The sequence below is a fragment of the Urocitellus parryii genome, chromosome 7 (genome assembly GCF_045843805.1).
Source record: "Urocitellus parryii isolate mUroPar1 chromosome 7, mUroPar1.hap1, whole genome shotgun sequence".
NCBI classification, from domain to species: domain Eukaryota; kingdom Metazoa; phylum Chordata; class Mammalia; order Rodentia; family Sciuridae; genus Urocitellus; species Urocitellus parryii.
Genome location: NC_135537.1, coordinates 134,728,715 through 134,742,704, shown reverse-complemented (window position 1 = coordinate 134,742,704; position 13,990 = coordinate 134,728,715). Strand labels below are relative to the sequence as shown.

The 13,990-nt window shown below is 45.7% G+C and overlaps 2 protein-coding genes across 2 annotated transcripts in view; both read right to left on the bottom strand.

The window, feature by feature from the left end:
• Itgae (integrin subunit alpha E) overlaps window positions 1–13,990 on the bottom strand; it is a 57,863-nt gene that overhangs the window by 41,222 nt on the left and 2,651 nt on the right. Inside the window, exon 2 of the mRNA XM_026393934.2 lies at window positions 5,849–5,969. Within this exon, the coding sequence (XP_026249719.2) occupies window positions 5,849–5,969 (121 nt within the window). The remainder of the gene's footprint in view (window positions 1–5,848; window positions 5,970–13,990) is intronic.
• The window catches only part of Ncbp3 (nuclear cap binding subunit 3), a 50,744-nt gene continuing 42,686 nt past the window's right edge, over window positions 5,933–13,990 (bottom strand). Inside the window, exon 15 of the mRNA XM_077800596.1 lies at window positions 5,933–5,969. The gene's annotated coding sequence lies outside the window, so the exon portion shown is untranslated. The remainder of the gene's footprint in view (window positions 5,970–13,990) is intronic.

The window sequence follows — 13,990 nt, the reverse complement described above, 5'->3', positions numbered from 1 at the left end:
CAAGGATATGGATAGTGTCTAGAAGCTGTACAAGGCAAGAAAACACTTCCTAGACCTTCCAGAGGGAATGTGGCCCTGTTGACATCTTGATTTTAGCCCAGTAGGACCTGTGTCAGATTTATGACCTCCACAACTAATTGACCCTCAATGGAACCTGCTAGTTCCCCTGTGTCTGGATCCATACAGGCCACCAACTGCCTGAGACCAGCACAGCCAAACTAGCAGGTTCCATTGAAGGTCAATTAGAAAAATAAAGACTCACATATGCAGATTTTTGAAGATACCAGCTGGGATTGGGTGGAACACTGCTTTCTGATGGAAAAGCAGGTCTAAAGAATTATGCCAGCAATCTTTATTATATTTGTCTCATTAATTAGAGTAAAGTCTATGCAAGCATTATTCTTTGTATTCATGAAAGTTACAGAGTTAGCAACATTATGCAGTTTATTCCTCAGTTACATTTTACAGTTGCAATGTGCAATGTTAGGAGATTGTGCAGCTCTCAAGAAAGTCCATTGTTTAAAGTTACTATTATGCAGGCAGGTTCAGGAACAACAGAGCTGGTGAAACATTGTGGTTGTCTAGCAAAAGAGTTCCTTTATTCCCAGGAGTTGTGTGTCTGAGATCAAGGTCCAGGCTGATAAGACTCTAGCACAGGGCCTCCTCATGGAGGGCATTACCATAGCAACTAGGCATCCTGTACCTTTTCACAGAAACTTCCCCAGGCACCAAGCATGTCACAGCCATGAAATCATCAGGGACCTCAATTTCAGACACTGCTCTCCCATTCACTATCACCGCTCTCCACACCTACACACTTTTAAAAATGGTCAAAACCTCTAGCACAGCCCACAGGCTTTGCAGTCTAGACCCTCCCTGCCTTTCAGGCCTCCCCTGTCCGCTAGACAGCCTCTGGTCCTTTCCTGCCTCTGGCCCATTGCCTTGCTATTCCCTCTGCCCAGAACCTTCCACTCTTCACTAGTTTGGTTCGTTCTCCTTCCTGTGCCTTGCTTAATGGTCTCTCCTCATAAATGTTTTCTCTAGCCAGCCCCACCTCACAACCCTGTTAACCGCTACATTACCCCATTTTATTTCCTCCTCAGAACCTGTTGCCACCTAATCGTATCTGGTTTACTTGATTACCTGTCTATTCCGTGTCTCCCCACTAACCAGTGAGTTCCCTAAGGATTGTCTCTAACTCATTCACTTTGTAATTCCCAAGGCCTGGCACAGAGCAAGGGCTCAGTAGATCTTTGCTGAATGATATGAATGACAGCCCAGGCAACAGCAGAGAGGGAAGAAGGCCAGGTGCAGCTGAGCCCCCAAATTAGGTCACCCTCAGCAGCCCTGCTGCTCTCCCCAAACTTCTCCCCAGCCTAAGCCTCAGCCCTGGCCCAGCACTTTTTCCCCTGCTCCCCACAACAGGTGGGTTCAGAACATGGGCCACATACAGCCCTGGACCAGTTGAGCTCTCTCCTCTTCAGGCCTTGGCCAAGCTGTTTTCTCTGCCTTCCACTTCCTTCTCCTGCAGAAGAATCATCCAGACACCAGTTACTTAGGAAGCCCTCCTAAAGGAATGTGAAACTTGATCCCCTCCAAGGCCAGTAGGTGGCCCTGACTACTAGCCTCCCTTCTTATTCCTGTCCTCTGTTCCCATTTAAACTGAGTTCCCAAGAGACTACCATGTACAGCTATGCAAGCTACACACTGCAGATCCCAAAGATTGCCATTTCTATTACAGTCATTCAGTAGCATGATTTGGGGCCCAGTCTGAGCTGCCTCTGCTCCCCATCCCATTTTTCCCCCATGACCAGTGATCCCCAGTGACTGATAAATCCACTAAACACTGACTGACCAGCAGTGAAAGAGGATCAGCCATCCACTAACAGCTACAGGGACCCTATTCTATTGAGGGATGGCTATAGCCCCGGCACCCCTTGTCTATCTCCTGCCTTCTTGCATATCTAACCTATCTTTCTTGGAGTCCGTTCCCAAGCCTCTCGGGCAGGGGGGAGGCCTGCTCTATGTCCCACTCCATATCCCTTGCAGCAGCCGAAGCCCAGGGTGCTGCCAGCCCTGGTCTGTTATATTTTAGAGAGAAACAATATGAGGGAGTTGGTGGTAGGTGGTAAAATTTTGTTTAGGTAAAATTGACTTTTAGGTAAACGTAGACTTTTAATTCATTTGGTGGTAGGGCAAGCACAGAAAAAACCCAGTGATCATCATGGGGAAAAGAAATGCAAAAGGCAAGATGAGGCAGCCTGTTCTATATGGCCCAACTGGCCAACCAGTGCATTTCCTGCCCGTGGTCTCGTGGACTATCATCTGTGGCAGGAACTCAGAAGTGCCTCTACCACATCCTCTTCCCCAGCATGTGAAAACCCGTGAGCCCCCTCTGCTTAAGTAGGTGTTCTGGGAGGTTTCATGAGCCCCACTGAGTTCTCCCACCCCTGAGCAAGCTTTGAGCCCTCTGTACCAGGAACTTCAAACAGACATCCCTCATCTACATAGGCCTTTGGAGTTCTGGGGCAGGGAACATTCTGGGGAGGATCCACTGGAGTAGTGATAGGTGAACAGGAGATGGTCACAGATAACTTGGACTCTGATGCATTACAAACAGTTTGGAAAACTCAGTGCTGAATTAATGCATATCCATGTCCAGTAATACTACTCATGGGCCCAATGAAAATAAGTACACCCATCCATCAAATGGAAGTATACAAGGAAACTACCCACATGCCCACCATTAGTACTGTTCACACAATGGAAAAATCTAGCAAAGGGTATGAGAGTTATAGTCTCAGGCAATACCATGAATGAGATTCACAGACCTTATGCTGAGTGAGAGGAGCCAGACAGAGCACATATTGTATGCTTCATTTATATCAAGTTTAAAAACAGGCAGAACTAAACTACAGAGACAAGAGTCAGGAGGAGGCTACTATTGGCAAGGGATATGTCTGTAATTGACCATGGGGCTTCCAGAGGCTTCTACAGGCTGCCACAGTCCTTTAGATCTGGACTTTGCTTGCACAGGCACCTTAGCAGGATGAGCTTGCGTGCTTTTGATGTGTGCATTTTTTTGTACATGGCATATGTCAATCAAATTTCACCTAAACAAAACACCATAAACATAGGCTTTTAATTCATTTTCCCACAGCCCAAATCTCCCTGACAATCTTCTCACTATCCATTCCTGCTTAGTACCCTTCTAGTTCCTTCAAACCCTCTGTGCCTGGTAACAAAGCACCACCCACCTCTCCCATCAGATTCTCCTCACTGTCAGCCTCAGCCACATGAAGTTTTCTCAGTCCTTCATCTTGCTCAGGCTGTTCTCTTTGACTGAACTTTCCTTTTCCATCCTTTCTCACACGAACTTCTACTCATCTCCTGAGTCCTGTTGTACATATTGAAGAACACAGCTGTCTCTATGTTCCTGGGTACCCTGGATGCCCCCACCAGAGCTGTCATTATCCTTGCCATTGTCCAACTTGTCTGTTTCCCTCAGGAGCCTGGTAGCCCCATGAGAACAGTGGCCATATCTGTACTATCTCATCCCCCTATGCTGACCCTGAATATAGATCCTTACTGAAGGAGTGAATGAATAAATGAATGGCACCTTCCTTTGTCACTTAAACCTACTGATTAAATCCACCAAGCAAGCCTCAGGCCCAGCTCCAGGCTCAAGCCCAGCCCTTAACATCATAGTTTTATTATTATAGGAATGGAGGTTGGACCAGCATAGAAAAAGTTTAATTTATGGTAATGATTTTATGATTTATAAGCCATTCTTACCAAAACAGACATGGACTATTTCCAATTTTAATATTGATATTGCAATTAAAGTTCTTGGTTATAAACAACAGAAACTCACTATTGACAATATAAGCAAGATTACACCAGACTGTTCAACGTACAAAGAAACTAGGGACCAGAAAGGGACCAAGACTACCTGATTGTCAGGGTCATAGCCCTTGTCCCAGGGCCTATGAGGCTGCTATAGGAGCTTCTACTGCCCACTCAACCTCCACCAAGCAGAGCTGCTCTATTCTGCAGAACCCTGAGTGCCTCACATTGCTCTAGCCAAAATCTGTCTAGACCATAGGCTCGTATGAGCTAGTTTAAAGCCAACACTTGACCAATGACTAGAAACTAAATGGTGAAAGTGGACAGAAAGAAGAATCCTGGGGCTGTACTTAAGCCTGGCTTCGTGGTAGGACAAGCACAGAAAAAACCAATAATCATTGTGGGGAAAAAGAAAAGTGGAGGGAGGCAAGAAAGGACTGCTTTAAAAATAGATTAGAAAGACACAACAACAATATGAATACAACCAAATCCTGCTTTAAAACAACACAGCTATAAAAGCCATTTTGATGACAACAGGAAGCTTCTCTTAAATATAGATATAATCCTACCCTAGCAACCATCATTATCACCACATAATAGAAGACATATTTGACCTATTTATGCCCTGCCAACATGTAAGCTCCCCAAGCCTTGAGGGTTTTGTTTGCTGGGCTCACTGCATCCCTAAGGCTTGGCACATTAGTAGGTATTCCACAGATATTTGTTGAGTAAATGACTATTGTGTATTTAATTCCACAACCTACCCTTTGTCATCTCACAGTATGTCTTGAGGTTGATCTGCATTAATCACCAAAGTACTAATTTCACTCATTTAACCTGCTTTTAGAACTGCTTCACATAATTCATATATTATTTTTCCATTTTCCCAATGATGAACCTGTCTAGTCTTTCACTATTATTAGCAATGTACAATCAACAATTTGTAAGAGCTGGGAGTCTAGCTGAGCAGTAGAACATTTACAAGGCCCTGGGTTCAATCCCCAGCACTCTGACCCTGTACACACACACACACACACACACACACACACACACATACATTATAGGCTAGGGGCATAGCTCAGTGGCAGAGCATGTACTTAGAATGTATGAGGCCCTGGGTTTAATTCCAAGAACCACATTAAAAATGTGTTTGTGTGTGTGTGTGTGTGTAAATTTTTTTTAATGGGAGTGTCTCTAAGGTTGGTATCTGGGGTACAACTGCTGAGTCAAAGGCTACGTGCATCCCCGATTTTACCAGATATGGCAAAATTGCTCTCCAAGGTGGTGAAACCAAGGTACACCCCCTACAACCCTGTTACACCACATCCCTTACTGCACAGTGCTGTCAGATTTTTTTCTTGTCTTTTTTTCTGGTACTGGGGATTGAACCCAGGGAGCATTATCACCTGAGTTACATCCCCAGTCCTTTTATTATTTTATTTTGAGACAGGGTCTTTCCAAGTTGCAGAGGCTGTCTTCAAACTTTCAATCTTCCTGGCAGCCTCCCGGGTTGCTGGGATTATAGTAGAGATGTGACACTGGGTCCAGCACATCATAGCCTGCCTCTTAATCACTAGTTCTTGGGCCTCATAGTTTCAGTTTCTTTCTTTTTTTTTTCTTAAACTTTTTTTGGTGGCCTTCCAAATTTTCTATGTTGAGCACATGTTACTTTTTAATATACTAAATTGTCTATGTTGAACACATGTTGCTTTTATAAGAAACAAAAGAGCCATTATGAACTTTATTCTAAAATAGTTTTTAGGTTTCCCTCCCCCAAGCAGTGGAGCAGAAAGAGGACTGAAAGAGGAGAGGGATGGGGGCTCTATGGACTCTACAGACCAGCTTTGGGCCCAGGGCTCCTCCTGTACCTTTTGTTTCTGCTGAGTATCTTTCCAAAAGTGAAGGGAGTTTCTGTCCAGACTGCAGGGGTGAGGTGTTGGTACCATCTTGGGATGCCTCTTAGGCTCCCCAGAAACCCACCAATCTTCACTCTTCTACTCACCAGGTCCGGTTGGTGCTAGGGTCTTGGTGCAGAAGGGAGCTGAGCACGAAATGTGAGTCTCTTTCAGCTGTGATCCAGGGCCGGGTCACATCCACATTGAAGGCCTCCAGGAGAACCTGGCCTATGGGCATAAGAGGAACATTTGATGAAGGAGTCTGGGCCTTTACCACCCATTATTTCATCAAATCCTGTGGTGTCATTATCCCCCCTTTCACAGATGAGAAAAGTGAGCCCCCTACCCCCATGTTTTCCCCCCATGGGAGTAAGACTAGAGGAAGGTAGCATCTGACCAAGAGCCTCTGATCCCCTTTTATTTTTCTTTATTTGAATGTTAATATGACAAATCAATCGTTAAAAGACATTTTAAGACGGGGAAATTTTTTATGTGGACAGCATATTAGATGATACCAAAGAATTATCATTAATTTTATTAGTTGATGAGAACACTATGTATAAGAAAACATGTTCTTCTTCAGAAATGCACTGAGGGGTGAAATGACATTACTACATTTTATTTGTGATTTGCTCTAAAGTAATGCTCCTGAACCATTAACGTGTGAATGAATCATTTTGAGAATCTCATTAAATTGAAGATTCTGACTGAGGAGGTCAGGGAGCAGGGCTGAGATTCTGTTCTAAAAAGCTCATCAGTGATGCCAATGCTGCTACTGGTCCTCAGACCCCATTTTGAGTTGAAAGTTTTCAAAATATTTTGGAAAATGAAACAAAAAAAAGGAGGTGGGGCAAAATAAATGCAGTAAGTATGATGAAATGTTGATAATGGTGTCATCTAGGAGATGAATGTATTGGGTTTCTTACAGTTGTCTTGTTTGTGTTCACACAGGCTTAAGATTTTGTTACTGAAAATCTTTTATGGATTGGAGTGGCAATCTTTTAAAGGGTTCTGAGGGCTATTCTAGGTTTCTCATCACTCAATTTCCAGTTCCTCTCCCTGAGAAGAAACAAAGTAGTGAGAGGATAGAGGGAAAAACTCAGTTTCTCCTACATTCTCACTACTCAAAATACTCCTGTGACCCCAGATACATGGGAGTTTTCCCATACACACCAAACAAAAGTCCCTCAGCAATGGATACCAACTGGATGACCTCTAATTTAGGTTAATTCTGATACCCTCTACTGGGAGACCATGTCAGATCCCATAAGATGAGGGCTCAGTTCCACAAGACTGTCCCATCCTCCACCATGCTTCTGATCCCAACAGTGAGCCCCATGTTGTTTTTATCTGTGCTTCTGACCAACTGGATCTAAATCTGCATTCCATGACCCCCCTCCTTGGGTTCAATTAATTTCCTAGAGTGGTTCACAGAACTCAGGGAAACAGGTAAATTTCTTGGTTTACCATAAAAGATATTATAAAACACATGGAGAAAGAGATGCATAGAGCCAGGTATGGGGGAAGGGGTGTGGACCTCCCAAGCCCTCTCCAGTTGCACCACCACCAGGAACCTTCTTGTATTCCACTACCTGGAAGCTTTCTGAACCCTGTCCTTCTGGAATTTATGGCATGATTGATGACATCATCGGTCAGTGGTGGTCAACTTCACAACTTAGTCCCTCTCTCTTCTTGGGGATCGGAGGTAGGGCTGAAAGTCCCAATCCTCCAATCCTGCCTCCATCTTTCCCAAGAACAGCCCCAACCTGCTGCCTAGGGTCTGCCATCAGCCGTGCATTACCACATAGAAAGCCATGTATCATTTGGAGAGTCCAAGGACTTTAGGATTTGTATGACAGGAAGTGAGGAACAAAGACTAAATATATATTTGCCAATATCACAGTAGGCATCTATATTCTATTTCTTTTTCTTTATACTTCTACCTTGCCCAGAAAATTTTGTGCTGGCTCACAAAAATATATAATATGGTAAAATAAAAGTCACAATTAGGGCTGGGGATGTGGCTCAAGCGGTAGCGCGCTCGCCTGGCATGCATGTGACCCGGGTTCAATCCTCAGCACCACATACCAACAAAGATGTTGTGTCCGCCTAGAACTAAAAAATAAATATTAAAAATTCTCTCTCTCTCTCTCTCTCTCTCTCTCTCTCTCTCTCTCTCTCTCTCTCCTCTCTCACTCTCTCTTTAAAAAAAAAGAGAGAATAAAAAAAGTCACAATTATGGGGCAGGCAAAAAAAAGACAGAATGGAAATAGTGGTTTAAGAAAAGGAAAGAAGGGCTGGGGATGTGGCTCAAGCGGTAATGCGCTCGCCTGGCATGTGCGGGGCGTTGGGTTCGATCCTCAGCACCACATAAAAATAAAATAAAGATGTTGTGTCCACCGAAAACTAAAAAATAAATATTAAAAAAAAGAAAGAAAAGGAAAGAATCTGCCTAGTGCAGTGGCACACGCCCATAATCCCAGCAGCTTGGGAGACTGAGGCAGGAGGATTGCAAGTTCAAAGCCAGCCTCAGCATAAGCAAAGTGCTAAACAACTCAGTGAGACCCGATCTCTAAAATAGGGCTGGGGATGTGGCTCAGTGGTGGAGTACCCCTGCATTCAATTCCCAGTACCAAAACAAAAAACAAACAAAAAGAATCTAATCAGACAGGAAGGAGGTCAACTGACATCTTATATACATATCGACCAGTGCTGGCACTTTCTGTGATGACCCCACTTTTTGCTGCAAACACAGCACTGGCACTCAAGAGAAGCTTAATAAAATTATTCATTGGATAAATTCATACATGAATGAAATAAGCTTTCTTGAAGCCAACATAAAGATGAAAATGATCAGTCAGCATCATTCACAGTGTCCACAAAATTGGAGAAAGAAATTGTTCTGGTGAAGCACAACTAGTCCTGTTATTCAAGCCAGAAAATATTTCCCTGGATTTCTTCTTAGTGAGAACACTGAACAGACCCCAAATCTCATTTCCCAGAGCTGTGATTCATGCTCTCCCTGCCATTGCCCCAAAGTAGAACATAACAGGACCCTGTTTGGGAGTCAGGGATACCTTTGAGAATCTGAGGCAAGCATCAGAGCCCTTCCCATCCCCTTATGTAGACCAAAGGGCTTAAGACATACCCCCACAAGATATGACTGGAGGAGACAAGAAAGTGTCACCCCTAAATTTATTTCTTTGGCATAGTTTGAGCTGGTTATTCTGAAAAAAAACTGAGGAGTGAGTAATTCTGAAAAGCTGTCCTGTTGTAAGAGAAATTTTATTCTTAAAGGAAACCTAACTGGGTGTGGTGGCACACACCTGGAATCCCAAAAACCAGGAGGCTGAAGCAGGAGGACCTCAAGTTCGAGGCCTCAGTAACTTAGCAAGACCCTCAGCAATGCAGTGAGACCCTATCTCAAAATAAAAAAATATAAAAGGGCTGGGGATATAGCTCACTGGTAAAACACCTCTGGATTCAATCCCCAGTGCCTGTCTGTCTGTCTGTCTGTCTCTCTCTCTCTCTCTTACACACACACACACAAACACTAGTAATCTATAGATATTATCTGTAAACCACTCAGTTCCTCCTCCCACAAAGCATGTCTCCACCCCCCAAATTCCTAAGCCCCTATTTCTTTCTGTAGCTCAGGATGCTACTCACCTGACACTGCTTCTGATCCTTTTTATCTGTTTTCTCTTGTTAAGCTGCCCTATGTCAGTTCAATTGGTAGCCCAAAGAATCCAGAAGGCTGAAGGGAAGTCATTCTTCCCTTGCCCAGTAAAATATCTTCCCTTAGCTGGAAGTGCTCTTCCCTCAGACTGCTTCCCCAGGTGGCTTCCTCCTCATTCTCATTGCTCACCTCCTGGCACAGGGCTTCCTTGCCTCCAAACTCCAGTGGGCCACTCTATTCCCCACAAACATTGACCATTTACCATAATCTGGATTGACTTTGCTCTTCTCTTGTTTACTTATTATTTTGAGTGTCTCCTCCCCCAGACAATGACTTCCACAAGGGCAAAGATGTGTAACTGCCTGGCTCACTGTGCTCTCCCAGGGCCTGGCTCGGTGGTCTACACTTGGTTGGCCTGGATGAGTGGACCCCTGAAGCCTACTTGTAGACCCTCAGGGTTCCAGGCCAAGAACTCCCAGGTCAGGAAGAGGGTGGCACTGTCCTCCAGAGCTTAGAGGGAAGATGTCTGGTAGGGGTTGGGACAGTCTCCTTGGGCTCTTTCAGGTGGAGCACTGTGTTATATGTGGGAATTCCCAGCTTGCTACAAGTGTGAGTGCAGGGCCTCCCCTGCTCCTTTACTGTCTACAACTGAGACCCGACTTGAGAATAGTCCAGTGTGTCACTTGGGCATCTGAGGCACCCCGCCTAGTGTATTCTCAGCCTGGTATGCTCTGGACCTGCTACCTGCACACTTCCTACCTCCTCTGCCCAAGCTGTTCCCTCCATCCACATACCTTCCTCATCAGTCTTGCCCCTCTGACAGCCTAGCCTTTGAGACCCTACTCAGCCAGGAGCAAGGAGCCAATGGTGACCCTAGCAGAGGAGCTCACTGGTCCCTGAGCCCAGTCAGCAACCTGTGGTGTTTCTGGCTTTCCTGTCTTGATCAGAGTAACTGTGATTAAATCTGTCTCCCATAAACCTGAATCATCCACCACAACCCCCAACTGTAGAGCCCAGCTGAGCACAGGGCCAGACCTAGAACAGCTGTCCTGAAAATGTCAAAATGGTCCAGATACTCATGTTCCTCATCAACCACACCCTAATTTTTGCTGTTCTCAAGGGAGAGGTCTTGAAGGGGTGGGAATAGGGAGAAATGAGCAGAGAGACAATCACAGCCATCCTCCCAGAGTACCTGCTATCTCCCAGGCACCATGTTACATGCTGAGGCTCAAAGAGGTCGAGCATCAGTAAATTAAATATTTGTATCTGGGGCCCAGGGTTGCCTGATTCCAAAGCTGGAAGCATTGGGGAGTTGGTAAACAAAGTGAGCAGATCACAAAAGTGCCTGGAGGAGCTGGGCACTGCCCCTGCTGGGCTCAGGTTCCTGTTGCTCTGCCACTCACTGCTAGGATAGAGCCCTACCTTAGAGATGGTGACTAGGTTGGTAAGAACACTGTGGAGGAGAATGGCATGAGAACCTCTGTGTGTGTGTATGTGTGTCATGGTGGAGTCACCATATTTGCTGAACTTTCCCTGATAACCATCTGGTGCCTATGTCTGCCCAGAGCCACTCACCCTGCTCCACCATGGGGCCCCTGACTTTTTGCTTGGGCTGCCCCTAGGTCACACAACCCTTTCCCTCACTCTTTCCACTGAGACTCAGAGAAAATAGCACAGGCCCTAGAGGTAGTTCAGTCCTGAGTTCAAATTCTTGCTCTGCATAGAGTCACTGAAGGACCTTGAGTTGTCACCTCACTTCAGTATCTGCCTCTGTGACCCAGGGCTGTGTGGAGGCCCAGCATGTGGATGCTGAGGGTACAGAGCTGTAACCACAGGTGAGGGTCTGTCACATTGTCTTACAGCTTCACCCACGCTTCACCACAAGCCCCCTCACATGCTGTCAGGCAGTTAAACCAGTGTCTGTCACCACACTACCCACAGGTCTGCTCTCCACGTGGGCCTGTTGAGTCAGACTAAGAGCCCCTCCATCCTGTCAGCCCCACTGCCTCTCCCTTTCCCCATTACACTGAACATTTTTTTTTTTAACTTTTTGTGGTACTGGAAATTGAACTCAGGGGTGTTTTGCCACTGAGCTACTTCCCTTAGCCCTTTTCATTTTTTATTTTGAGAGAGGGCCTCAGACTTGAGATCCTCCCGCCTCAGTCTCCTGAGTAGCTGGGATCACAGAAGTGTGTCACCATGCCTGGCTTGCTTTGAGCATTTTAAATACACATTTTTGCAGTATAGTGATCATTGATATTCCCAATAAACCAAAGCCCAGGGGACATGGTTTGCCCAAATCTATGCAATGAGCTGCATAGCTCATAGCTTCTAGAAGTGGAATTAGATTCGGGTGTCCTGACACCTGGCCCAGAATGCCTAGAAAGGCTTTGGGAGAGGATTACACCTCAGAACAATCTGCAGATAGCCTGCCCAGGGGAGCCGCCCATGGACCACATCCTCAGTCTATTCCCTTGGTCTTTCTATCATCTCAACCTCAAACCTTAGTCACCTGAGGTTACTGGCTCCCTTACCCTCCACAGGCTAGCTAGAAACAATAGCCACAGGTCTTGCGCAACATTGTGTGTGGGGTACTATGCTAAGCACCTGTTGCTGTTCCAGTTGTCCTCCTATTTCTCATGAGTGCCTCCTCCTCCTCATGCCTGCCATCCTCAGCACCTGTGGACTAGACCATGACTGTAGCCTTCTTGCTGGCTTCTCTGCATCCTCTTTCTTCTATACTCCACCTTCCATACAACATACAAGTCTGTCGATGTGTCCCTGTGTCTCAAAGACAGACTGAAGCAAGGTGACATTGTCACTACCCTGCTTGAGGCCTTCGATGGCTTCGTATTCCCTTTCCAGTGAAGTCCAAGCTTTCTCAGCCTAGCATTCTGGGCCCTCCACACTCCTTACCCCCATCACCATGGACCTCTCAGGACTGGCTGCCTGTGTGTCCCCATGAGCCCCATATACCCCATACACCATACAAACCCTACACACCCATGTACACCAATGCACACACACATACCCATATATACCCCATATACAGTAAAACATACCCCATGCATACCACACACACACACCCTACCCTATACACACTCAATATACATACAGCAGATACACTTCATATATATCCTTATACCCCATATACATTCCCATACAACCCCTACACCTCATATGCCCCAAACACCACCCACACATCATATATGCTTTCCTATATATCCCCCACACATCTATACATTATACACTCACACATACCCTATACTCATTACCTGCACCCTATATACCCCATCTACAACATATATACCCCATACACAATATGTATTCCACACACAGCACACATACCTCATAACATTCCTATACCCCATATATACCCCCCCCATGCACTATCTGGCCCTCATACACCTCACACACACATATACACCCCATGCATTCCCTGTAAACACTCTGTACACATCATGCATTCCCCATACACAACATATATGTTATACACATCCCATACATACCCCATATGTACCAAAGACACTCCATACATACCTCACATACCAAGCCAGTTTCCCAGAGGGCTCCACAGGGCCCATACTCCACCTGGTGCTCCTAAAGCACTACCCTTCTCTGACATTTTTCTTTTATTTCTTTCTTTCATTCCACCCCCACAATACTGAGGATTGAACCCTGGGTGCTCTACCTCTATCCCTTTTTATTTATTTCAAAAAATTATTTTGGGCACAGGGGTACTTAACCACTGAACCACATCCCCCACCCTTTTTAACATTTTATTTAGAGACAGGATCTTGGCTGAGTTGGTAAGTGCCTCATTATGTTGCTGAGGCTGGCTTTGAACTCTCAATCTTCCTGCCTCAGCCTCCCAAACTGCTGGGATTAAAGGCATGTGCCACTGCTCCAGGCTCTTATTTTTTGCCACTGCTCCAGGCTCTTATTTTTTGACAAGGTCTTGCAACATTGATAAGGTAGTCCTCCTGCTTTAGCCTCCATAGTCACTGGTCACCATGCCTGGCTCTTCTTGGCTTGGGCTATCCTCATTCCCACACCTGAAATGGCCTGACCCCTCCCCATCAAGTCCTGGGGGCACCCTTGTTAGGTCTTCTGATGGGGCTAGAGAGGTTATTGTGTGTGCTATCTTTTCATTACATAGGAGAGGAACAATTCCCTTATTACCAGGTCCAAGATGTTCTGATCTTGGAGTAGGACAGACAACACAAGAACACACAGTCTTCTGGTCCCACACAAACCTCACCCTCCATCTTCCACACACCCAGGTTTCCATCCCTGGTCTTTTCCCAAACCAGAAAGCCCCTTACCAGATTACTTGCTAATGACCTCCCCAGCCTCCAGGGCCAGCTGAAACCACAGTTCTCCATGAGGACCAAGGCTTTCTCACACACACTTGTTTTCGTTTTTGTCCTAGGGATTGAACCCAGGACTTTTGTGTATGCAAGGCAAGCACTCTATCAACTGAGCTATATCCCCAGCTCTCTCTCACCAACTTGTACAAAGATGCAGGGCTATGCCAGGCAGAGCCAGGTCTGCCCCCTCTGCCCCCTGG